Source organism: Rattus rattus, chromosome 3 (genome assembly GCF_011064425.1).
Source record: "Rattus rattus isolate New Zealand chromosome 3, Rrattus_CSIRO_v1, whole genome shotgun sequence".
Taxonomy (NCBI): Eukaryota; Metazoa; Chordata; class Mammalia; order Rodentia; family Muridae; genus Rattus; species Rattus rattus.
Window position 1 is genome coordinate 112954068 of NC_046156.1, and position 25458 is coordinate 112979525.

Consider the following 25458-nt stretch of genomic DNA (forward strand, 5'->3'; position numbering starts at 1 on the left):
GAATTATAGTTGTTTTATTATGCTAAAAATTTATGGGCTCAGAAATGGAATATTAAAATATTTGGCAAAGAGAAAAATTAACAATATCAGGATGAAGTTGTTCACTTACACATATACTCTGTCTTGTTTTCAGGACTCCTAATTTATTTTATAACTAAAGTATCTTAAATTAAAACATAAAATCAAAAGTTTAAGCTTTTGGCCGTATAACACCTTGGGTATAATTTGTGAGAATATATACCTTTGCTGATTTTATATTAAATAGAAAATGTCAGCCTGATTCTCCAAAGAAAAATGTGTACTTAGATCTAGGGTGGCTTTTCTCCTAACTATGGGTTGACTATAGTTCTCAGTCATGAGGATTCTTTAAGAACTTCTACATAAAGCTTTCAAAGGAAGCTCCACAGCCTGTCCAGTAGCCATTTCCTCTCACACACCATGAGCTGACAGTACACCACACCCACAGCAAACCCTGCATTCCAGAAGTCATCTTACCAGTCTCAAAATCAACCTTTTGTGCTGATTAAGATCTTCTGCTCAGTGGCAATGCCAACCCGTGTTACACAATTCAACCTCCAAAGAGGAAAAAGTAGATATTTAAATTTCTGTGATAAAAAGAATCAGTTATGTTAAAATAGTTTACCATACAAAGGCCACAGAAACATAATCAAACATTATTAAGATACTCTGAATTTGATTTATTAAAGGGTATTAGATAAAAGCTTCACTCCTTATCTCCACCTATGGTTACATAAGAAGGCTGTCTACAGTCCCACCTTGTTTCTTTCTCCAGTGTCAGTGTCACACTATTCTCCAAGCAATCTACAAGTAGACTAGCAAGGTCAGATGTGAAGATTTATAGGAAATGGAGGAAGATTTACTACGAGCTAATGTGAATCAGCATGATTCTACCAGCATCCCACTCGTTTAGCATCTGCTTGTTCTTTATAATATAAAGATCTGACATTAGCATGACATTTATTTACACTGACTTTTTTGTATGCATATGAACATAGGTTAAAAGGGTAAAATATATAAAACTTTGATTTTTTTACTCTTGCAATTTTATTGATAATAGATGAATGGTTAATGGAAAGTCATCTCCACCTTGACTCACCTATCTTAGATATCTTGTGGAAAAAATATTTCCATATTACTAAACATTCCCAATTACTTGTTCTTAAGTTGGTTAAAATATTATCTTGAACCCCAAGTATATATCTTGTAAAAAAATTATTTTCTATACTATCCAACGTTCCCAGCTAGTTGTTCAGGATCCCAACTTTACACATAGTTTCTTTTTTTTTCAGTTATTCATTCAATCTTTAGGAATAGAAACCTAAATTTCACTTCTCTTTAAAAACATACCCTAATTATTATAGAGAGACAAAATTATGGGTAGAAAACATCTGTGGAAAGCTAGAAACTGTGGGTCACAAAACATCTGAAACTAGTTCTTTGTGACTTAAAGAGTAACAAATTCTATGTATGGTTTGCAATTATAATTCAAATACCTTTATAATAAGGACATATGGACATTAAAAGGAATAAAACCAAAGGAAATATTTTGGTCTCAAACAGAAATATCTAAAATTATTCAACTGTTTACTGGTAGGCAGTACATTAGCTATCTTTTCATGTCACTGTAACAAAACACTTGACAAGAAGCAGCTTAAGGGTAGAAGGATTTATTTTGGCTCACAGTTTGAGGGGCAGAATCCATGATGGCAGGAAGGCATGGAGATAGGAACATGAGGTGGCTGGAAACACTGTGTCTGCAGTCAGGAAGCACAAAGATGAATGCTGGTATTCAGGCCAAGCACCCAGCCCAGTGTAGGATGGGTCTTCCCTCTTCAGTTAAGCCTCTCTGGAAATGCCCCCACAGACATAACCAGCAAAGTTAACAATGAAGATTAATTATCACAAGTACACTCCTTGTCAACTTGACTCTCAAACAAATCACTTTAAACCATTACATTTCATCTCTGACTCCCATAGCCTCATAAAGCAAAATAAATTCAGTCTGACTTCAAAAGTCACCATAGTCTTTAATTGTCCCAACATTGTTCAAAAGCCCAAAGGCTCTGAGATGCAAGGCAAGGTCTTAACGTGAGTTTCTATAATTTCAGAAAACAAGATACATACTTCCAATGTACAAAGGCATAGTGTAAACATTTCCATTCCAACAGAGAGGAATGGGGTATAGCAAGGGAAAATTGGATCAAAGTAACACCTAAACCTAGCAGGGAAACACTATACCATGATCAGCATCTGGGGCTTGTGGTACTATCATCTGGGATCCAAAAACCATGGACAGCAACACCCCTCCAATGTTGTCACCTGTACTATATATATATAGCTTCTCTCATGGGATGATTCTACTATAGTTTCCATTGGCGGGTGTTCCACAATTCTGGAACTTCCAATAAATAGCCTGGATGTCTAGTTTACAACTTGACCTTACAGAGCTTTAAACAATGGTGTTTCAGAATCTCCTTTGCCGCACAGTTTCAGTGGCTTCTGATGCAAGCTTCTATGACCCTGTAACTTGCATTTTACATGCTGATGAAGCATTCAAGTTCTACTGCCAGCCTGAGATGCTGTCTGGCCCCTATTACCTGTAAGTAGCTTAAGAGTGCTATAACTAGCCTTTCAACACTCTTGGGCTTCCAAACCTGTTAAACTTTTCTCATAGAAGTCTGTTTACATAGCAGAAATTAGCCAGTCTCACTTTAGTTTCTCTTCTTTCAAATCAATTTGAGACTATGGGCACTTGCCCTGCCTTAGTAGTAATGTTTAATTTCTCACTTTGGCACTAATTTCCTTAAGTATAAAAAGCTCTCTGTGCACTCTGCTGGGTGCACTCCTTTCTTCCCTACACTGCACATTTTCCACTCTCTGCTTTCTCTTGCTATAGATCTGAATAAGCACAGTGAGTAGTAAATATGCCTTTGCCTAAACATAATTCTATTTTGAAACTGCCACTGCCAAACAAATCGCTCTATGACTTATATTCTCAGGAATGGGCAGAATACATCCATATTCTCCATCAGTAGAAAACGCAAATAGCCTTTAGCTCAACTCTTCAGTGTTACCTGCCCCTCTCCGAAAACTGAGCACAATGGTCACTTGCTAGGTTCTCATTGGTGTGCTGGTCTCCTATAAGCCACTCAGAATGACTACTGAGCTCTGCATCCTTCTTTCACATTCCTTCTGAGGACCAGGTCCAACAGCCTACATACCACATAGGTTACTACAGCAACACTTCGACTTCTTGGTACTAACTTTATTAGTTATTTTTTTCATTGCTGTGCCCAAATTCTTGACAAGAGGGATTTATTCCAGTTTACAGTTTGAGGAACATAGATAGGCAGGCAGTTTTTTTATGCCAATGTATGAAATACAATTTTGAAGCCAGAGACATGGCTCAGAAGGTAAGGGCACTTACTGGGCAAATCTAACCACCTGAGTTTAATACCTGAGTCCCACAGTGGAAATAAAGAACCAACTCTGTAAAGTTGTCCTCTTACCTCCACACATACATGCCATGGCACACATATGCCCACACGCAAAAAACACACATATCATATGTGCACAATAATAAATAAAATAATAAAAAGAAAAGCCCTTAAAAACAATTTTGAAGCATAAAGGAAAAATGCCCTTATTTATTTAACTTAAATTTCTTACCCCTTAAGTATTCACATTAATACATCTTATAGTACATGTGAAATATGACAACATGTGAGTTATGCAAAGTATACTATATTAAAGAGCAAGTCAAATAGCAAAGGACCTAACAATTTTGGAAATGCTACTCAATCCTCTCTTTTTCTGCTTTATTGATCTGGGCAAAGTATAAATGCCTGGAAACAAAAGATAGAATTTGCAGTATTTCCCCAATGATAACAATTAACTTTCCCACCATGAAGTAGCCCGTGCAGCCTAAGCTAATGACATAGAAAGGAGAAGCTCCTACAGTAACAGCAGTCCTCTGGTCTGTCTCACATCATTATCGTAAAGGTGGTTTTCTCCACTGCAGGCTGGCCCAACCTTCTCCACAAGGGGGTGGGCGTAGACATTCTTGCACAGAAGACAGTATGGTCACTCTCACTTCTGCAGCACGATTTGCTCTCATATTTACATGGTATTTCAGGGAGTCACCTACTCCACTGTATATTCCGATCATATGACATCCAAGAGCATCAGTAGATCATCACCCTGACTGAAAAAAGGTTAAGCACACATATTTTTCCCAAGAGCAATTATCTTTAAAATGAACCAGGCAAAAAATTAACACTATAGTTTTTAGAAACTCAAAAACACAGGTAAAGAAAATCCCAATACTATTTTAGAATATGGGTTATCTTATATTTCAAGACAAGTTTAAAGTACATTGAGAACCAAAAAAAAAGGAAGACTAGCTAGTCTTGAGTACAAATGCTGGCTCTTTCAGGTTTAGGTAGAGAGAAGTGCTGTGATATACCAGTCATTTGGTAGAATTTTAAAATGGAAGAAAGTCCACAAAAGATAACACACAAAAAAAACTAAGATCAAGAAACACTATGATTGTGCATAATTAATTATAGTCTAGCTAGGAAATAGCTTAAGTAGAATTTCATTTAATTAGCTTTAGCTTTGCTATGAAAGCACAACAGATTACAGATAAATAGGAAACCTCACAAACAGCCCACTCTTACACTGTTTGAACTAGTAAAAGCAGTTACCTGTATGGGAGCCAAAGGCCTGGCCAGGTATGAACTCCGGACAATCAATCAACTGAGAGAAGTCTGTTTGTGGCACATTTCGTGGAGGAGGGCCTGGAATTGGCCATTTTTCTGGTTCTATCTTTTTCCTCATTTTCTCATCCACAATTTCTACTTCTGTGCTATCCTTAAGTGCCTGGGAGTAGAAAATTTACGCATTAAAGTTACATGCAAAAGGTCTTAGTTGTATGCTTTATATTTCTTATCTAAAAATTGCAAAGCTTTGGGGTTGGGGATTTGGCTCAGCGGTAGAGCGCTTGCCTAGCAAGCGCAAGGCCCTGGGTTCAGTCCCCAGCTCTGAAAAAAAAAAAAAAAAAGGAAAAAAAAATTGCAAAGCTTCGAGTTAGTAGACTGTAATAACACAGTTAATGCGTCTAAGACTAACTGTGAATTAGTCTTAGCAATAGAACATTCCTTTAGGTATATTGGTCCATGTCTGTAATTTCAGTGATGGGGCAGCAGAGGCAAAAGGATTGTGCCAAGTTTGGGGCCAGCTTAAGACTCTGTCTCAAAAGACAACCAGAAACAGAACTCAGGAAATGGGGGTGGGAGATAAATAGAGGTAAGCAAAGTTCTCAAAGTCATTCTAGGCTACAGTGAGCTTGAGGATAGGTGGCACTACATGAGACCCTGTACTCCAACTCCCATTGTCAAAAACGTGAATTAACAAGCTGAAGATATAGAGCTTACTTCCTAGGGTTCTTCCCTGACATGATTGATGTCCTGAGTTTGATCACAAGTAATCCCCCAAAAAAACAGGTATGGTGATGTGTGTCTGCAATGCAGCACTCACTCAGGTGGTAGGGATAAAAGGATCAAGAATTAAAAGTTTTCCCAAGTTACATAGTGAGTTTGATATGAGTTGAAGTCATATCTGTGCTATGCAAGACCCTAATTCAAGAGGAGTATACAAAAAGAAACTACACTGATTACTAACAAGGAAACAACTGACTTATTACTGGCCAAAGGTAAGGTTAAAAACTGTGTTACAGATCCTGTGGAATAGATTTTTTTTAATGTAGAAAACAACCTATGGAATCACTTAGTGGTCCATGCACAAGACTTTGGATTCTGTGTACTGGGTTTGGCCCAATGCTGCTTGTATTCTAATATTAATTTGGATCCCCAAAACTGCTTACACCACTGTCTGCATGTAGCTTCTGGGAACCTGCCGGTAGTGGGTCCTGATTGGTAATGTCTGTGGAGGGTAGACAGAGGCAGGTTCCTGGGCTTGGAACTAGAGGGGAGAAGGAAAGGGAAATCTGCGAGGTCAAGATAATGTGAAGATGATCAGAGAGAATGTGTGAAGGAGCCAGAAGAATGTGGCCAAGATGGGCAGCCCTCTGGGTCCAGAGCAGCCAAGACAGAACACAGAATTTATTAAGTTTCAACTCAGAATTATTGGAGGGAGGTAGATTCTTTCAGTGGTGGAGGTTGGGCAGTAGCCAGCTATTGTGCAGATTAAGGCATATCAAAATATAAAGGCTGTATGTGTGCTTCATTCATTCAGGAACGTTAAGCATTGAGGCAGGTAGTGTCCCACCACCACCAAAATTAAAAAACAAAACAATTCTGTCCTTAGTAAATGAACAGGTAGAAATTAAAAGAAATTAGTTATTCATTATTCATGTCTTCTAAAACAATTAGAGCATACCAACAGCCAGGCATAATGGCACATGCCTATAAACTCAACACTAAGGAGGGTGAGGTAGGAGGATTAGAGGATTACTACCCTGTGTGAAAGAAACAAGCAGACAAATTCTAAAGGGAACAGCTATATGCAAAATGTTCAAGCAGCTTAAATCTGAAAAAGTCTTAAAAAAAAAAACACTGAAACTTTTATAAATTCCAAAGCTTAACCCAAATCAGATCCTGTTTTAACTGATATTTGGGGGCGTCCAAAGTTCTGAATAGTTGACCAATTAGGCATTTTTCTTCATGATATAGTTAAAGAAAAAAAAAGTGATGAGAGTACACACCTTTAACCCATCACTCAGGGAGGCAGAGGCAGGAGGATCTGTGTCAGTTCAAGGCCAGCTGGTCTACATAGCAAAGAGAAACCCTGATTCAGAAAAAGAAAGGAGGGAGGGAAGAAAGGAAGAGGAGGAAGAGAAAGTAGCCCTGGGTTAACGAGATATCTGAGCTGGTATAGACACCTGACATTGAGGAAGTGGTGGAAGGAGAGAGAGCACTAGCTCCTAAAAGTTGTCCTTTGACCTCACACCATGGCTAACCATGCCCACTCACTGACCTGCTAAATAAATGTCAGTTTGCCGTTTTAAAATAGCAAGTACTAATGATCTATGTAGAGATCTATCCCTTAGGGCTGGAAGATCTGCATCTGTGAGAACCTGAGACAAAGGAAATGAGCAGACATAAATTCAGTTGATGCAGAACACGAGATTTAGAAAGGAAGCAAATAACCTACCGCTACCCCAGAGTGACCTTACAGTTACCAGCTGGTACGCTACAGAACAAGGGTCACCTGACCTACTGCAGGCTTGAACCTCATGAGCCTCATACCTGCAATACCAATACTCAGGAGGGTAGGGCAGGATTTCTGTGAGTTTAAGGCCAGCCTGGCTACCTTTTACAGAAACTGATTCATAATGTTAAGCTATGTAGATAATACTAAATCAGAGCTAGTTATTGCACATCCTAGAAACTACAGTCAGAAGAATTTACCCAGCATAAATGAAAACACATTCACATGAGACCTCAGTCTTTATTTACAATCTCCAAAATGGAACACAGTCATCCATTAGTGCATGGGTATGCTGAGGGACATCTGTACTACAGAACAGAGATCAGCAACACAAGGCAGGGGAGGGCTGAAACAGAACAAAGCAATCCCAGAGGCACTGTGAGACGTCAAAGATCAGGAGCAGCTGTTTGTGATGCCTCAGACCTGCAGTGCTAGCACCAGGGAGACAGAGGCAGGAGGATCCCAGCCTGGGCTTTATGGGGGGGGGGGGGGGGGGGGGGGGGAAGGAAAGGAAAAGAGAAAGGAAAAAGAATTAAAGACTACAAAATCTTAACTTACTAATTTATATGGTATCGGGAAAAACAAAAACTACAAGACAAAAGATCATCATTCTTGCTACGTGCTATGTAAGAGCCTACACAGGGACTATCATATATGTAGAAAAAGGAAAATAAAAAATGTTGAGAGAATTTCTAGAAAGAAGACAAAATCACAGATTTACTTAAAGGCAGTATTACCACAGCTAGAAAGGTTTTCTCCAATTAACTTCCTGACTAGAAAGAAGCCCACACCTGTAACACAGTTCTTTGGTGGTAGGGACAGAATAGGGAGTTCAAGGCTAGCCTCAGCTCCATAGTGACAACAGATTTGAAACAAGCCTAGCTACCTAAAACCCTGCATCCATGAGTTAGCATGTGCACATGTGCATTCATGTGAAGGAGGAAGGTTTCCTAAAGCACATGAAAATTCAATATTTAGTAAGTAGAATTACATGTTAGTTTAGAACAGTCTGAGAGAAGATTAAAAACCTCAAAATACTAAAGGTTCAAGATTTCAAAGAAACACATTTAAAATAGGACTCATTAAAAATAGGAAATAGCTGAGGTGTTCTCTGAACTCAGGAACTATTGACTGACAGCTTTTTATTATCTTTATTAAGATGACAGCTAACCTAGAACATATGGACTCAAGGATTTATACTTCTGAGTGGCTTTAAATCTCCATGCCTAGCATACTTCTCTAGGAGTTAGGAGTGGGTCTTGCTCTGTAGCTCAGATTTGTCTTGAACTTACCAATTCTTACCCAACACCTTGGTCAGCTTACTTTTTAAACATATAACCAGTATTTGTATAGTGTGTGCGCATGTTGTGTGTATAGTGTGGCCTTGCATAAGTATGCCATGGTGAACATGTGGAATCAGAGAAAAACTTGTACAAGTTGGTTTTCTCCTTCCACCACCACATGGACTCTGTGGGTAGGACACAGGTCTTCGGAGTTGATAGCAAGCACCCTTACTCATGGAAGCATCTCAGCAGCCCACTTTTCTTTCTTTCCTATTTTTTTTGGAGTGGGGAGGGAGCTAGTTCTGGGGATAAACAGAGGATCTCATGTGTATTGGCCAAATGCTCTACCACTGAGTAGTCCTCCTTTTTAAACACTTTTTAAGGACAGTTTTTAAGTTTGACTTTTTATTGTTTTAAATAAATATTTACCTCCAAGATGAGATTAAGGTTTGTGGTGAGAGCCTGCACACGGTGAAAACCAGCAATCAGGGAAATGGGCAGAAATCCCTGCTCATCCATCTTTCTTCGAAGAAAGAAGTCCCGTTCCAAGTTCTCTATGCTGAAGTAATACTCACTAAGAAAAGAGGACGGACGAGTTTACCCACTCATGTGGCAACACAGACATGTACCCACTGCTTAGAACAACTTATCAAATCATTCTCCTCTGGTTAGTAGTACTGCTATATTTACATGTTAGGCAAAATATACATGGAACATAATATAGCAGATGGCAAACATGAGACCAAGCAAAACCCTGCTCAATTGATAAATTTCTTTTGCACACAAGCAGAAACTCATTAAAAGTTAATGATAATCATTTAACTAAACTTATGTCTAACAAATTAAAATATAATTTAAAAATCCATTTGTTTATATTGTTCAGAATACAGACATATACTTGCTGGGTAAGTGAAAATTCTACAGCACTGAATTTTTCAATGAGTCATTCACTGAAAGATCCTATAGCAAAGTTACCTCCACCTGCTTCATTAAACCCTAAATAATAACAAAACTAAATATATCAGTTTACTACCTCCCAAACACTGGAAAGAACAGAGCACTTGAGAGTGTCTTTTGTTGATTCATACTCAAACATAAGGTCCTTTGTCCCCCTACCCCCAAAATAACAACACCCTAACATTGTATGTTAGGACCCTTAGCAACCAGCACACAACTAAGTAAAAATCATGCCAACATAATCATGCATAACTCATAGAAGCCCAAGCTTTTTGGTCCTCAGCATTTCCAAACAAAGGGAAGAATAATATATCTAAAAAAGACGTATCACTGGCTCCATGAAGTAAGTCCATGAAGAGAAAAGATAGAGACAATGCTTAGATAATTTGGGGTTAGAGTTATTTAAGTACAGATCCACTTAACCTTGCCCCATACAGATTATAAACAGGCAACTATCAGTCTAGCCAAAGACAATAAACTTAAAGATAAGTCATAAAAGACCCAGAAGGAAATTTTTTTTAATGAAGTGGAAAATATACATTTAAAGTACAGCATCCATATAGTAAAAAGAAAATAATGTGACTCTAGAGACAGAGATCGGGGTCCCAGATGGGATAAAGAGAACCCATGGCTACATTATAACGGGCAATCCTACAGTCCTACAGCTAGCTTCCCAAGCCCAGAGAAAGTTCTTGGGAGGCAGCAAGGTAGGAGAAAGCACACAATTTCACACTCCTTAGTGTACAACTAACTCCATTACTTGGTAACCTTGAACTACTTAGGACAAATTCTAACCTTGAATAACTAAGCACCTCTAAATATTAACTGATTAGGAATAACATTTCACTTGTGGGAGAGGGGGAAAATACTTTAAAAACATATGATCTAAATCTGTCCTGTGTAATATTCATCAGTCAAGGTGCAAAGTTCTCATAGAGCTTATTTACTGACATCTGGGTGACACTAATAAATTGTGTGTTCTGACTTTTATTCCACCTCAAGTGCCTAATCCCATTGCCTCAGGATCTTGAAATGTCTGAGATTACAAAACCTGGGACATTATACTAGCCATCTGATGTAGTCATAAGTTAGAACTGTATTTAATGCAGTTTCCTAAATCAGTAGTAATTGATCCATGGTGAAAACCAAAGCTATGTAAGTAAATCCACAAATCACTATTAGCTATAGTCTATGCTATACAAACATACTAATCTATAAATTTGAATGACAAGAGATTGATCAGTGTTAAAATTTAGCCCAGTGTGGTGACAAAGTAGCGGGTACTTGAAAAGTTGAGACAGGAGGGACCAGAAGTTTCAGTCACTCTATGAGTGCCTATCTCAAAAGGAAAAAATAAATAAAAATAAAAACAGCATTTAGCATTTAATTGTTAGAAATTTTTCATTTAAAGTGACTAAGACTATCCACTAGGAATAATAAAGCAACTTTAAAATATATTTTCATCTACCTAGTTCAATCAGTTGGTTAGAATGTAGTAATAGTAAAATAATATTTAGTATCAAAGTACAATAAAAACTTTAAAAAGGAGAAAAGGACAAAAATGCAAATGCAGACCCTAATCCATCACTTCACCTCTCTAAGTACTGACTAGAAATAGCCTGACCACTACAGTGAGCAAAGTGTAAACCCGCATCTCTAAGAGACACTCCATGGATGTTTGCCAAAAACCCTGCCACTGAAACAACAAAAAAGAGTCATGACCAATGTCTGACATTTTGCTCAGTGTCCTAGGGGACATACATGTCCTACCTTAGCAGCTCTGCATTCTACACTGCATGACCAGAAACTGTCAACAAGGAAGCAGCTCTGCTCCTCCCTCACTCATGAGCACAGTGGATGCCGATTATCCTGACATGGAGTTGCATGTTCACTGTCAGGTCTCAGAAGGACCTAGCAGTAAGAGTTACAAAAGAAGACAGGAATAATGGTATGAAGTTGACAGGCACTTTCTGGCCACAAAAAGGCCCTTTGCTTAGTTTTGTGTCAACCATAACAAAGGAAGCAAGAACAAAATAAGCAAGTTGCTCTGTACTGGTAGCCCATCACATCTACCACTACTAAGGCAACCAAAGGTGACTGGTTGACACCAATGAAAAAAATAAAGTCTAATTACAGAGGAGGGTCCCATCCTTTTTATATATATATAAAAATGTGTGTATTTTAAATGCTTATGCCCTCTCAAAAATAGACCATTTTCCTTCATCATGTAAGGTAGAGAAGTAATTAAGATTTTACCCAGTTGGTTACACAAATTACTTGGGAAAGTTGTGGGGTTTTTTGGGGGGCATGTTTTGTATTCTTTGTAATTTCCATGATATAAACATACCATGCAGATATGCAAAATATATATTTGGAATAAGCAGAGTTCTTACAGAGGACTAGTGTATTATTTAAAAATATTCTCCTTTAATAGATGCCATGAAGAATTCAGAGCTTAAAAGATAAAAGACAATGCAGCCATCAGTTGCTATTAAATTTTGAAACATCAGGCACTATTTTAATCATTTACAAGTGTTTTGTTTTTTATCATATGGGTTTTGCTCTGCGTCTCAGGCTAGCTTTGAACTCAGCAATGTTCCTCAGAATTTCAGGCATGTACCACCACACCCAGCTCATTTACAAATTTTAATTATCTATTTGCAAATGAGACATATTTTACTTATTTTAAATAATATGAAGAAGTTTTAGTCTTACATTTTTTCATACTTACTCATTGCACAATGACATTTCAACTACTCTTAAATGACAGGCATATAAACAAAAAGAAAAGTTTGTAGACACCTATTTTGTCAAACTCTTAGAAAAAAATCAAAATAATATTCCCATTCTGTAATTTTACTATTGCAGTTTTGAAAATATGGTAAGTCAGATATATAATAAATTTGCTACTGAAACAGATGTGAGTGCCTTCTGTCTTTGACATGTACTTACATTTGGCGCTTAATGTACTCTTTAAGCAGTGTTTCTTCCACAGGATACACCTGCACACCTGTGCCATCATCATAGTAATACATCATGCTGGTGTTAAGCTCTGTAGGAAATGGCTGCTCAGTCCTTTCCCCTGGCTCTCGATAACCATATGAATAATCAAAGTTCACTGGATACAAAGTAAAAGAAAGGTGATCACAAATTAAAAAATAAGCAGTAACTACAAAAAGAAATCCAAAATTAAAAACTTCAAACACAAAAACCAAATTTACTATCAAACTAAAATGATTTGCTGACCCATCCTGCCAGAGGATCACTGAGATAGCTCAGCAGGGAAAGGCCCATGTCACCAAGCTAATAGCCTGCATTTAACCTCCAGGTGTCACATCATAGAGAGAACCAACTCCTGCAATTTGTTCTCAGATTTCCACATGCATACCGTGGCACCCTGACCTAAACCACACACATAAAAATAAAAAAGTAAAAAATGTTAACATAATATAGGACAACATTGAAAAAAAGGCTAATTGCTAATTTTATTTCAAAGTTCACCTTATTTAACAGAGGGGGGAAAAAATCTCATATCTTACATCTAGGGTTTCCTCGACCTCGGCCTCTTCCTCGGCCCCGGCCTCTTCCCCGGCCTCTAGTGGAACCTCGGATGGTACCACCCTCACTTCTCACACTGGATACTTCATCTTGATCATCTCTCTTTTCTCTATCCCGTCTCCAACCTTCAAATAAAAATATTTAATACATTCAAATTTACAATAAAATAATGATCTCTATGAAAATATAGTAACGACTCTCTCCCCCATTTTTTCCTCTTTGAATTTAAAAGCACCTCTTATTTATTCTTTTCATGTGCATACAATGCATTTAATTATAGTCACCCACTTCCCCCTCTCTTGGGTCTTTTTTTTTTTTTTTTTTTTTAAATTTAAAAAATCATTTTTTAGGTGGGGTTGCTGGCATTGAATTTGGAGAGCTGCCTGGGGCTGCCTCCCAAGTGATGGGATTAAAGGCAGGCGTTAATAAGCGCCAGGCCTTAAGATAGTGTCAGATTTGGTAGCCCAGGTTGGCCTTGAACTCCTAGAAATTCCTGCATAAACCTGCCATAGTGATCACTAAGCAGGAGCTACCACATCCTTCCTCTCTTCTATCCTAGTTGATAGTAGCCAGGCTGTATTTAAAGAGCAAGAATCCAAGGTTACTATCAATATCTTTAGCATAAAAAGTGGGTTGGGGTAAGGAGGTGCTGAGCATATAGAAAACATTCTGTATTAAGTAAATGACATACTAGAAAGACAATAATATGCTAATAATATGTTATATACATATTTACAATGCTCCATGGCTATTGTATTTATACATAAAACTTCCCTAAAAATACTTTCTATAAAACATGTAAGGAAGAAATACTACCATTCAAATAAAAGGCATGCTTTTTTAAAAAAGGAAAACTGAAATCACATAAAAAATCCAGACAAAAAGAACAAGAGAATTGTATCTATAATATTCTCCCACTTTCACTCTGTACACAAGAGGCTATCCTCAAACTCAGGGATCCCTATGCCTCTACCTCATGAGTACTGTTAAAGGTGAACTGCCATGGCCTACAACAAAGATTTTTGATGGTGGTCAGGCAAGAGTGAGAAAGAAGGAATTACTGTATGCTGTTCAGATGTGTTCCATAACCCCCCATTTCCACTCATTAGCCCACACCCCACATCTATGCATTCTTCAGAAAGGACATCCAGCATTATCTCTCCAACTGAAAGCCCTAGACCCTATAACCCCATCTTCTATGACAGTTTAAAATTCTTTGCAATTTATGTGTCTGTATATGGATTTATGTCTACCACATGTGAAGAAAAGCCCACAGATGTTAGAAGAGACCCTTGGATCCTTGGAACAAGAGTTATAGGTGGTTGTCATGCAGGTGCTGGAATCTAACACTTATCTTCAAAAGAAGTAAACATTCTTAATTATCACTCCAGCCCCTAAAATATTCTTGCCAAAAATGGCTATACACCTACAATCCTAGCTATTGGGATGTTGGAGGACTTTGGGTTCAAGGCCAATCTGTACAACAATATTCAGTGATATCCAGAACAGTTAAACCAAGTAGTCCTACCTTAACCCAAAGTAGGCCTTCTTTTACATTATACCATAATAAACTTACAAAAAGTTTGCTATTGAAACATAAATATCATCTAAGTATTTAGATGCCAGGCACTGTGGTACACACTTTTAATCCCAGCACTCGAGAAATAAGAGAGGCTAATAGATCTCTGGTTTATACAGAGACCTTGTCTTAAAGAAAAGTATTTCTACTAATAATTTGTAATTAAAAACTAATCATAAGGAAACATGACTCAAAACATAGCCCAAAGTAAAAAAAAAATCTGTTTAAAACCAACTATTATCTTGCAGGGAACAGTTTATGCCTTTAATTCCAAAATTTTAATTGGCAGAGGCAGGCTGATCTCTGAATTCAAGGTCAGCCTGGATTACACAGAGAGACCCTATCTCAAAAGAAACATAATCACTACCATCATCATTCAATTGTCTTATAAAAAAGAAAAAATCAATGTCAAGGAAGTCAAAGCAAAGGAACTGTTAAGACAATGGTGGAGATTAAGGGAGTGATAGCGCCTGTCTGTAATCCTAGCACTCGAAGGGGTCGAGGCAGGAAATCACAAATCTGAGGTCAGATACACACATGCCTGGCTACAGAGTAAGCTAAATAGTAAAGTCCTGTCTCAAAATATAAAATAAGATATAAAATTAAGCCAGGAGATGGTGGCACATACCTCGAATCCCAGCATTCAGGAGGCCTACAACAAAGTGTTTGAAGCCAGCCTGGCCTACAGAGAGAATTCTAAGGACAACCAGGGCTGCACAAGGAAACCCTGTCTTGGAAAACCAAAAAGATAAAAACACCAACATTGGAATAAGCTATATTGTGTTCAGCCTTGTTGTTAGGTGCCATAATTGCACTACTCTTTAGACATGTCCGCTGAAGATATGTAGACTTAGATATGTCTGCAGTTTACTCTATACAATTCCAATGGTAAGTGCTAAAGCTATGTTTGTTCAAATTCACGGCACTCTTGAAATGATACTTACTTCGTGTATCACTTTTTCTATTGTTGTGCGCTGGTTTATTTGCTTCAGGTTGACATCTAGAGCTGTTCCGGGACCCAGGTCTTTCCTGGCTGTCTGGTCTCACATCATCTAAGTGGAGTGGTACCCATTTGTGCTTATTAGCTTGAAAATAAAACAAAACAAAATTGTTTCATGATGATGTACAATTCTCATGAAGGCTGTGTAATTCTAAAAGCACTCTGAATTTTAATTAAAGATTCAGTCTGCCTTTGAATGATTTTCTGTATGTAGAATACCAAAAGAATTCTTTTTATTTTTATAGACCTATCTTTCACTAAGTTTGTGCAAATACTTCTACTAGCAAGTGAAAAGCCAGTAAACTACAAAAAAAAAAAAAAAAATTGAACCAACATCCCAGGAGTTGGGAAGATGAGTCCATTAGTAAATACTTGCTAGCTAAGTACACGGCCCTGAGTGTCACCTCTAGCACCTACATAAGAGCCAGGCCTATGATGCCAACACTCAGGGATGGGGAGGCAGAAAAAGGAGGATCTCTGGGGCTTGCCCATCAATATGTTTCAGGTTCAGTAAGAGAAATAAAACTGAGAGTAACCAGCCTCTATACACTTATGCATGCATACACAAATCATATACACATAAATACATAAGCACACAAAATCATAAAAAAACCCAGAGACTTTGGCTTCAGAACACTGAAGTAGTCATTTGTTTCTCAAAAGCAGGTGAGGAATAAGTATAAGATGTTTCCTCCTTGATACAATTTTCTTGACATGATATTACCAGTATTTATTACTGGTCAATATTAAAGACACACAGAAGACAAAAGAAGCTGAATAAAATGGCTCATGCCTGTCATTCTAGCTCCCGAGAGGCTAGGGCAGGAGGATTTCAATATCCTGGGGTACACATCAAAAAAAAATCTAATAAAAAAAAGATGCTGTTAATTTCACTTCTTTCCTTTCTTTCTTTCTCTTTTTTTCCATAACTGGGTCTCACTCTGGAGCTCTGGTTATCCTCAAACTCACAAAGATCCATCTGCTTTACAACTACTGGAATAAAGAGTGTCCACTTGATGATGTTTAATATCAATTGTCAACTTGAAGGTATTTGGAATAATCAAGGAACAAGCCTCTATAAGAATCTATAAGATTTTTTTAGAGTCTGTTAATTAAGGTGGGCCAGAGTTAATAGTAGCCAGCACTATTTTATAGGCCAGGGCACATGAGAATGAGCAGGGCAAAAGCTTTTTGGCTTTCTACTGCCTGGGAATAACAAAAGCCAATAACTCCAGATCCTGCCACCATGACTTCCCCACCAAAGACTATCTTTTAACCATAATCAAAATCAAAAAATGAATCCATCCACTTGTAAAGGGAACTAAAACAACAGGTGTGGTGGGTGGTTCAGGACTATAATTCCATCAACTTGGGTGTTGAGGCAAAGGATTAATAGTTCAAAGCCAGATTAGAACCAAAAAAGGCCCTGTCTGAATAAAAGGTCAAATGACAAGGGAAGGCAGAAGTAGGAACAGAAGGCAAGGGAGGATAAAGGAAGGGAGAGGGCAGGAGAGGAGGAAAAAAGAATCTGTTAGAGACTGGTTGGTAACTTTAAAATTATCTTGGTTGCCAGGCATGGTGGTGTATGTCTTTATTTCCAGCATTTGGGAGGCAAAAATAAGTGGATTTCTGTGAGTTTAAGTCCAGCCTGGGCTACACAGCGAGTCTCATGATAGCCAGAAGTAGATTGAGAGACCTGGTCTCAAAAAAGAAAAAAAAATGTTATTATTATACCTGATATCTATTTTCTACAAAATTAAAAAGATTTACGACAAAAAAGAGGGCAAAGTACTTTAAGAAAAAATGATTAGGGCTGGAGAGATGGCTCAGTGGTTAAGAGCACTGACTGCTTTTCCGGTCCTGAGTACAAATCCCAGCAACCACGTCGTGGTGGCTCACAAATATCTGTAATGAAATCTGATGCCCTCTTCTGATGTGTCTGAGGACAGCAGCAGTCTGCTTATATATAATAAATAAATCTTTAAAAAATATATTTAAAAGAAAAAAAAGATTATGGCAGCAAGATAGCTCAGCAGGTAAAGGCACCTTCCAAAAAGCTGACAAACCAAAGTTGACCCTTAAAATCCATATAGGAGAGGACTGACTCCTGCAAGTTGCCTTCTACCTCCACATACATGCTGTGGACACACACTCAAATAGATGCAGCAGTAGGGACACTCAGGCAAAGCTGAGTGGATCTCTAAGTTAGAGGCCAGCCTGCTCTATGGAACTCTATATATAGGATGGTCAGGGCTACACAGAGAAATCATGTCTTGAAAATTCAAATTCAAATAACCAAACAACCAAAACTATAAAATGGTTTTGTTTTAGAAAGTCTGCATGATGCTGCTCACCCTCCCAACCCAATCCCAACTTTGACTACTTTATCTTTTGGTTTCTCAAGACAGGGTCTTGACTGTAGTCTTAGCAGGCTCTGTACTCACAAAGGCAGGCTGGCCTCAAATTTTTCCAAGTGAATGGTAGCCCAAACTATTTGTGTATGCACATGCATGAGCATATGTTATACATGCATGTTGTACATGGAGATCAGAGGACAACCTTTGGAGTTGTCCTCAGAAAAAATGTTCATTTCTCACTAATTCTGCTAAACTGGCTGGCCAGTGAGCCCTACCAAACCTGTCTCCAACTCACAAGTTCTGCCCTCATACCTCACTTTTCATGTGGGTTCTGGGGATTAAATTTGGGTCCTCATGTGTGGATGCCAAACACTTTTTGGCCTGAGCTAACCGCCCAGTCCCTCAAGCCCTTCTTTAAAGTCAAAAAGAAACCAGGCATGGTGGTGCAAACCTTAATATCATACTCAGAAGCAAGGGCAGGGGATATCTGTCAGTTTTGAGGCCAGCCCGGTCTATATAGTTAAGTTCCAGGCCAGTCTAGACTGTGTAGAGAAATCCTGTCTCAAATAAACAAATTAAATAAATAAATGAACAAAGAAAAAAATACATGCTGGGTTTATGTGCTGGCTCTGCATATACATCAAAGTGCTTTGGAGCTTTGGAGTTGAATCCTTGGAACTCACATTGTAGAGAGAAGGCAACTCCTGCAAGTTGTTTTATGGCCTCTACGTGGATACAGTGACATGTGTATGCAGCCACCCCCATCGATAAAATATAAATTTTTCACTGGGTAGTGGTATATGCCTTTAATCCCAGCACTTGGGAAGCAGAGGCAGATGAGCTCTGAATTGGAGGCTAGCGTGGTCTAAAGAGTGAGTTCCAGGACAGCCAGGAACCACACAGAGAAACCCTGTCTTGAGAAACCAAGAGAAATATATAAGTTAATATCTTCATTGAAAAAAAAAAAGCATGCAGTAAGTGCACAATTCATGGCTTAAATATGGCTTAAATTTATCTGGCTATATAGAGAACGCCTAACAGTATTGACCCATCAATTTCAACTAAAGCAACAAAGACAAACTAAAGCAAAATGACAGGTCTTTCATATGTATGAATTCTAGACAGCCATGATCACTATTATAGAAAAAGCAAGAAAAATGTTAAGTGACAAAGCTGTTAATGAACAGGGAGAAATGTTTAACAGTTGCTTATTCTAAGTCAAGCTTTGCTTAGTAGATCAAAGCAACCTAGTCCTTAACTCTTACAATTATTTAATAAAGGATTATTATAAAATATAAAACTATTTAATAAAAACTCAGTCATGGCTGTACACACCTCTATCCCTTTAATCCCAGCATTCAGGAGTCAGAAGCAGGACAATATTTGAGAGAGGCCAGCCTGGTCTGCATAGTGAGTTCCAGGATAGCCAGAACTGCACAGAAAAGGCCTTCCTCAAATAAACAAGTTTTAAAAGACAATGATTCAAGTAAGTGCTGTATGTGCTTAGGATATATATTGGTCCTGACAGCCATGAAGTTAAGTGCCATACCTTCGTGTGTCATTTCACCACTGCAGAGTAAATGCCTGCCTAAAGCAATCACCCTCTTCATTTCAAGTTACCTGAACATTGCCTCTCTCTCTCTTGCTGACCATCCTAGACTCAGAACCCTGAATGAGTATAGGCTCTCACCAAGCTTGCCCCTAAACGCATGAAGATATGAAGAGTCCAGGAAAAAAAATGGAAAAGAATTTAGGGCAGTAAATTTTTCCTTCATAACTTAATCTTTTCAGGGAAAACCCTGACTAAAATTGGGGCTGGAGAATTGATGACACAGTGGTTAAAGAACATAAACTGCTATTCTGGAAGACCCAGTTCCACTCCTAGAACTCATGTTGAAGAACTCAGAACTGCCTACAACTCCAGGGATCAAACACCCTCTTCTAAGTTCTATGGCTATCTGTGCCCACATGCATATACCCATATACTGACACACACTTGCACACACATAATTAAAAATAAAATCTTGAAAAAAAATTGTTGGAGACAAAAGAAAGTTCCAGGCCACTCTGTGCTACAACAAAATAAAACCAAAAAATCCTTAATACACTGACTAAAATTGTTTTCACTTTTTCTCTTAGAAAACCAATTTTTTCATTTTCTCAGAAATGCAGGGAGTAATTTGAATATAAATTTAAGAAAAGACTATAATCCAAGAATATATCTGCAAGAGAATCTATAAAGAATTTCACTCCATTTTTTTTTTTTTTTTTTTTTTTTTTTTTTTTACAGAATAGTGGCGGGGCAGGCCAGAAGACCAAACAGGCCAAATCAGTCACTACTTCAGGAGGTTGAACATGTGATGACAAAGAGACATAACTACAATTCATCAGCATGCAGTCTTCAAAACTTTAAGTTAAAATAGACTCAGACCAGCTCACCTCTCTTTCGCTGGCTGCTTGACTGAGCTTCATCCTCGCTGACGTTTTCAATAGGACCATCTAATTTTGCTTCCCGGTTCTCTTTGCTCTCACTGTTGCTTCTTTTTTCAATCTTCTCTTCTTTTTCTTTTCTAATTTGTGGCTTTTTATTTCCTTGGCTGATAACACTCTGAGACTGCCCCCCCCCAAAAAAAGTGTTCTGAATAGAATCATTTTTATTAGCATTTCACTAAAAAAACAAGTCAATATACCTATGCTAAATATTGCTTTAAAATGCAAAACCAAATAACTTACCAAAAGTAAAAACCTGGGGAGTAGGACACTTGTCTAATAGTATGCATAAGGTAAAGGTTATATACCCAATTTCACCAGCACATGAATATGCTGCCATCATTCAAAGAAGTGCAAATAAATCACATATTTATCACAATGGATATAGTTTTAAAAAACTGACCAACTTGGGCTGAAGAGATGGTTCAATTGTTAAGAGCACTGGATGTTCCTCCAAAGAAAGGGGTTCGATTCCCAGCACCCACATGGTAGCTCACAACTATCTATATAACTCCAGTTCCAGGAGATCTGAAACCCTCACATACATACAAACAGGAAGAACATAGATGTACATAAAATAAAAATAAATCATTTCTTAAAAAATAACTGACCAAATTAAGAGTACTGAGACTGAAGTAACTGAAATTCTAAGATACTATCACTGGGAACAAGTTTGGCAATTACTTAAACTAAATAATAGCTAGGATATGATCTTGCCATTCTTTTCCCTAGTTATCTACTACTATGGGGGAAAAAAGGAAATTTCTGTGCAAAAGCTTTATAGAGTTTCGTTTACAATAACTCAAATCAAAATAAATGAGTGAACCGTGTTACAACTGTGAATTGAAATATTACTGACACAAAAAAACATAATTTTAAGATAATAGTACTTTAGTAAGCCAGAAACCACAGTGCTTCCTACAGTATTCAACATACACAGAAAATATAATTTATAGTAGGAGACAGCTTATCGGGACTTGCTAGATGGCAGGGATGGCTGCAACACTTGCAAGCAGGAGCCAAGCTTATTTTCTGGTCGTGGTAATGAGTTTACATGCACAGTCTGATAACAGCCTATCATATTAAGGCTGGGTATAGTGATATATTCCTTTAATCCCAGCATTTTATTGGCAGAGGCAGAGAGATCACAATGAGTTTGAAGGCAGTCTAATCTACAGAGTGAGTTCAGACAGTCAGAGCTATATATAGAGACCTTGTCTCAAAAATAAAAAACAAACTCCCCTGAAAAAAAAATAATGATTAGGGTCTGAAGAGATGGCTCACCAGTTAAGAGCATGTGTTAACTCTTACAACGGACCTCAGTTTCTTACAACCACCTTTAATTACAGTTCCAGGCAGTCCTTCTGACCTCCACAGGCACCAATTATGCACATGGTGCCTATACAGGCAAAATACTTAAATATATTAAGTAGATCTAGTTTCTTTAGTTAAAAAATAAAATTTAATCCTTTTTGGAAAAAAAAAGACCATAGAACAAAATGTAAACACCTCACCCCAACTCCTGAGGATAAGCCAGTTAGGGAAATATAATGAAATTATCTTAAAATTTGGGTAAAACTATGAAAAGAATAGCTATCAAATTTGTACCATCTTCTTATCAAGAGATATAATCATATAAAATGTAAAATTGATGTATTATAACTTATATGTGATCATTATTATAAAAATACACTCTGGGGTAAATGTTAAGGCACCAAATTCATTACTAATATTACTTTGTAGGAAAAGATGCTGGAAGTCAAGACTCCTACTGGTGAGCCACATCTTCATGTATACCCATCACAGTAATGCTGAAATAAGAATTTTCTTTTTAAAACAGAATTAAAACACTTACCCCCGTGTTAACCAATTCACCTGGTGTTGGCCAGTTTGCCATATCACTGAAGTCACTAGCCTAAAAAAGTAATAAGTGTTATAACTGAAAATGATTTTTAGAATTTTTAAAGAGAAAAAAATTGCTAAAGGTAGTTTTGTAGCATAGCATGGTGGTCCATGCCAGCAATCTTAGGAGGAACAGGAATTTGGTATCAATCATGGGTGAAAAAGGCTAACCCTAGGCTACAAGGAGACCTTGTCTCAGCAAAAGCGAAAAGCTAGATATAGCAGCACACACTTCTGATCCCAGTAAGGAAGCAGAGGCAGGTGACATTTTTGAATTCCAGGCCAGCCAAGGCTATGTAGTGAGGCCCTGTCTGAACGACAGGGCAAAAAGAAATAACAAAATCAAATAAAGCAATAGTAATTTTTAAAATTATCTATATTTATTTATATGTAGACTTTCAACCACTTTGAAGTAAAACTTCAGTGATCTTAGGACCACTTCAAGGATCAGACTTTCAAGCAGAATTGTTTCAAAATGATTTTAAAAAAGTACTTCCTGTAAAAGCATACCTTGTTGGATTTCTTTGTCTTGAGTTTTCCCGCTTTTATAATTTTGGGGGAACTGAGCTCTAAAGAAAATATACAAAATTGTTCTTACAACCATTTCATTTAATAAACTTAGTAAATGAATATTATTTCAATTTTAGCAAGTTAGCATAGTTACCACTCCCAATAAAATCTAAGTTATCCGTTTTTCAAATTCCTAGAAAGATATCAACTATAACATGCAAATTTAAATGTTACCCACATTTTAAAGGTGGAAAATACTAGCTGGGTAGTGGTAGCACACACCTTTACTCCCAGCACTTGGGAAGTAGAGGAAAGTAGATCTCATAGTTCAAAATCAGCTTGGACTACAGAAAGAGTTCTAGGACAGCCAGGGCTACATAGAGAAACTTTGTCTCAAAAAAAAAAAAGAAAGAAAGAAAAAAGAAAAAGTTGGAAAATACTAATTTACACCAAACTGACAAACCAGTACTTTCATTAATAACAACAGAATAAAACTAAAACTGTAACTTCTTTAAGTAAAATTCTACTCCACCCATTTTCTTGTTCTCTTATTTTTTTTTTTTTTTTTTTTTGGCATGTCATCAATGGGAAGGCATATTCTATCTCCAAGTTACAGCCTAGCCCTCAACTCACTTTGTAATAGGACAAATATTCTACATAACACATTCACCAAGAAACATTTGGAAGAAGTGTTATAAGACTTCAAACTACATCTAGGAAACAAACAGGTTTGTCAACCTTAATAGATTACACCCAGGGTCTCTGTTAGGGATTTTGTAATTGTTAAACACCATTACCAGGGACTAGAAAGATAGCTCAGGGGTTAAGAGCATTTTTGCTCTCACAGAGGACCCAGGTTCAGTTCCTATAACCCTTAACCATAAATAAAATTCCAAAAAAATCTAACACCCTCTTCTAACCTCTTTAGACACTAGGCACACACGTGATACACATACATAAATGTAAGTAAAACACTTATACATGTAAACTAAATAAATCTTTAAAAAGAAAACAACAAAACTACCATTACCAAAAGAAACTTGGAAAGGAAAGCACTTGAAAACAACAACAACAAAACTACCATCACCAAAAGAAACTTGGAAAGAAAGCACTTGTCACAGAGATTCTGTCACAGAGCTGGGGCAGAAACCTGGAGGCAATGGAGGGCGCTGCTTACTGGGTTGTTTCTAGAAAATTATCTTCTTGGATAATGTTAGTTCGAGCCAAGTTGACTAAACAAGCAAATAAATTAAAATAAAAAAAAAATAAATCAGCAAACTAACCAGGATATCCAGAACCTAACCACACAAAAGAAAGTAACTGGTCTCTGTAGAATTTTGTGGGCTGGGGCTGTAATTCAATGAAAGGTGGAAAGCTTATCCAACATACACAAGGTTAGTGCCCCAAACAAGTAACACCATTTATTGATTCACCTGTCATTCTCTTTAAAGAGCACATGCAGGCCATAATGCCTTTAACTCCAGCAGTAGAGAGGCAGAGACAGGAAGATTATCCCAGCTGGAGGCCAGCCTGGTCTAGAAAGCAAATTCCAGGACAGCCAGGGCTTTACAGAAAGACCCTGTCTCAAAAAACAAAGAGACAAAACCAAAACAAACAAAATCCCAACTCTCTGTAAAAGAGGTGATAGATCTCTGTGTCTCTACTAGCCTACAGACCTAGTTGTAGAACAGCTAAGGCTACATAACGAAACCCTGTTTTGAAAAAATAAATAAAAATAAATCTTAAAAAAGGGAAAAACCTTATCTAGTTTGGTGGCTGTATATGTATGGGCCACATGTGGGGCAGGCTCTGAATGGTCGTTCAGCCTCTGTTCTAAACTTTGCCTCCCTATCCCCTCCCAAGGGTATTCTTGTTCCCCTTTAAAAGAAGGAGTGAAGCATCGCATTTTGGTCATCCTTCTTGAGTTTCATGTGTTCTGTACACTTAAGGTAATTGGAGCATTTGGGCTAATATCCACTTATCAATGAGTGCATACCATGTGTGTTTTTCTATGATTGGGTTACCTCACTCAGGATGATACTGGATGAAGCAAAGTACAGGCTGACAGGAACCTGTAGATCTCATCTGAGAGACACAGCCAGAATACAGCAAATATATAGGTGAATGCCAGCAGCAAACCACTGAACTGAAAACAGGACCCCCGTTAAAGGAATCAGAGAAAGGGCTGAAAGAGCTTGAAGGGGCTTGAGACCCCATATAAACAACAATGCCAACCAACCAGGGCTTCCAGGGACTTCCAGCCACTAACCAAAGACTATACATGGACTGACCCTGGGCTCCAACCTCATAGGTAGCAATGAATAGCCTAGTAAGGGCACCAGTGGAAGGGGAAGTCCTTGGTCCTGCCAAGACTGAACCCCCAGTGAACGGGATTGTTGAGGGGAGGGCGGTAATGGGGGGAGGATGGAGAGGAGAGAACACCCATATAGAAGGGGAGGAGGAGGGGTTAGGGGGATGTTGGCCTGGAAACCAGCAAAGGGAATAACAATTGTAATGTAAATAAGAAATACCCAATTTAATAAAGATGGAGAGAAAAAAAAGAAATGGGAA

General features: G+C 37.8%; 2 protein-coding genes across 5 annotated transcripts in view; both read right to left on the bottom strand.

The window, feature by feature from the left end:
- Positions 1 to 1468, bottom strand: part of LOC116896907 (la-related protein 1B-like) — a 57021-nt gene extending 55553 nt beyond the window's left edge. The window contains exon 1 of the mRNA XM_032898465.1: positions 496 to 1468. The gene's annotated coding sequence lies outside the window, so the exon portion shown is untranslated. The remainder of the gene's footprint in view (positions 1 to 495) is intronic.
- A 204-nt stretch (positions 1469 to 1672) lies between these two features.
- LOC116896906 (la-related protein 1B-like) overlaps positions 1673 to 25458 on the bottom strand; it is a 33171-nt gene continuing 9385 nt past the window's right edge. For all 4 annotated transcript variants that reach the window (XM_032898459.1, XM_032898463.1, XM_032898462.1 and 1 more), the window contains exons 2-10: positions 22888 to 22946; positions 22331 to 22390; positions 20425 to 20599; positions 15573 to 15713; positions 13031 to 13174; positions 12444 to 12609; positions 8964 to 9108; positions 4728 to 4902; positions 1673 to 4225 (exon numbers count right to left, since the gene is read on the bottom strand). In XM_032898459.1, the coding sequence (XP_032754350.1) occupies positions 4206 to 4225; positions 4728 to 4902; positions 8964 to 9108; positions 12444 to 12609; positions 13031 to 13174; positions 15573 to 15713; positions 20425 to 20599; positions 22331 to 22390; positions 22888 to 22946 (1085 nt within the window). In that variant the 3' untranslated portion in view covers positions 1673 to 4205. The remainder of the gene's footprint in view (positions 4226 to 4727; positions 4903 to 8963; positions 9109 to 12443; positions 12610 to 13030; positions 13175 to 15572; positions 15714 to 20424; positions 20600 to 22330; positions 22391 to 22887; positions 22947 to 25458) is intronic.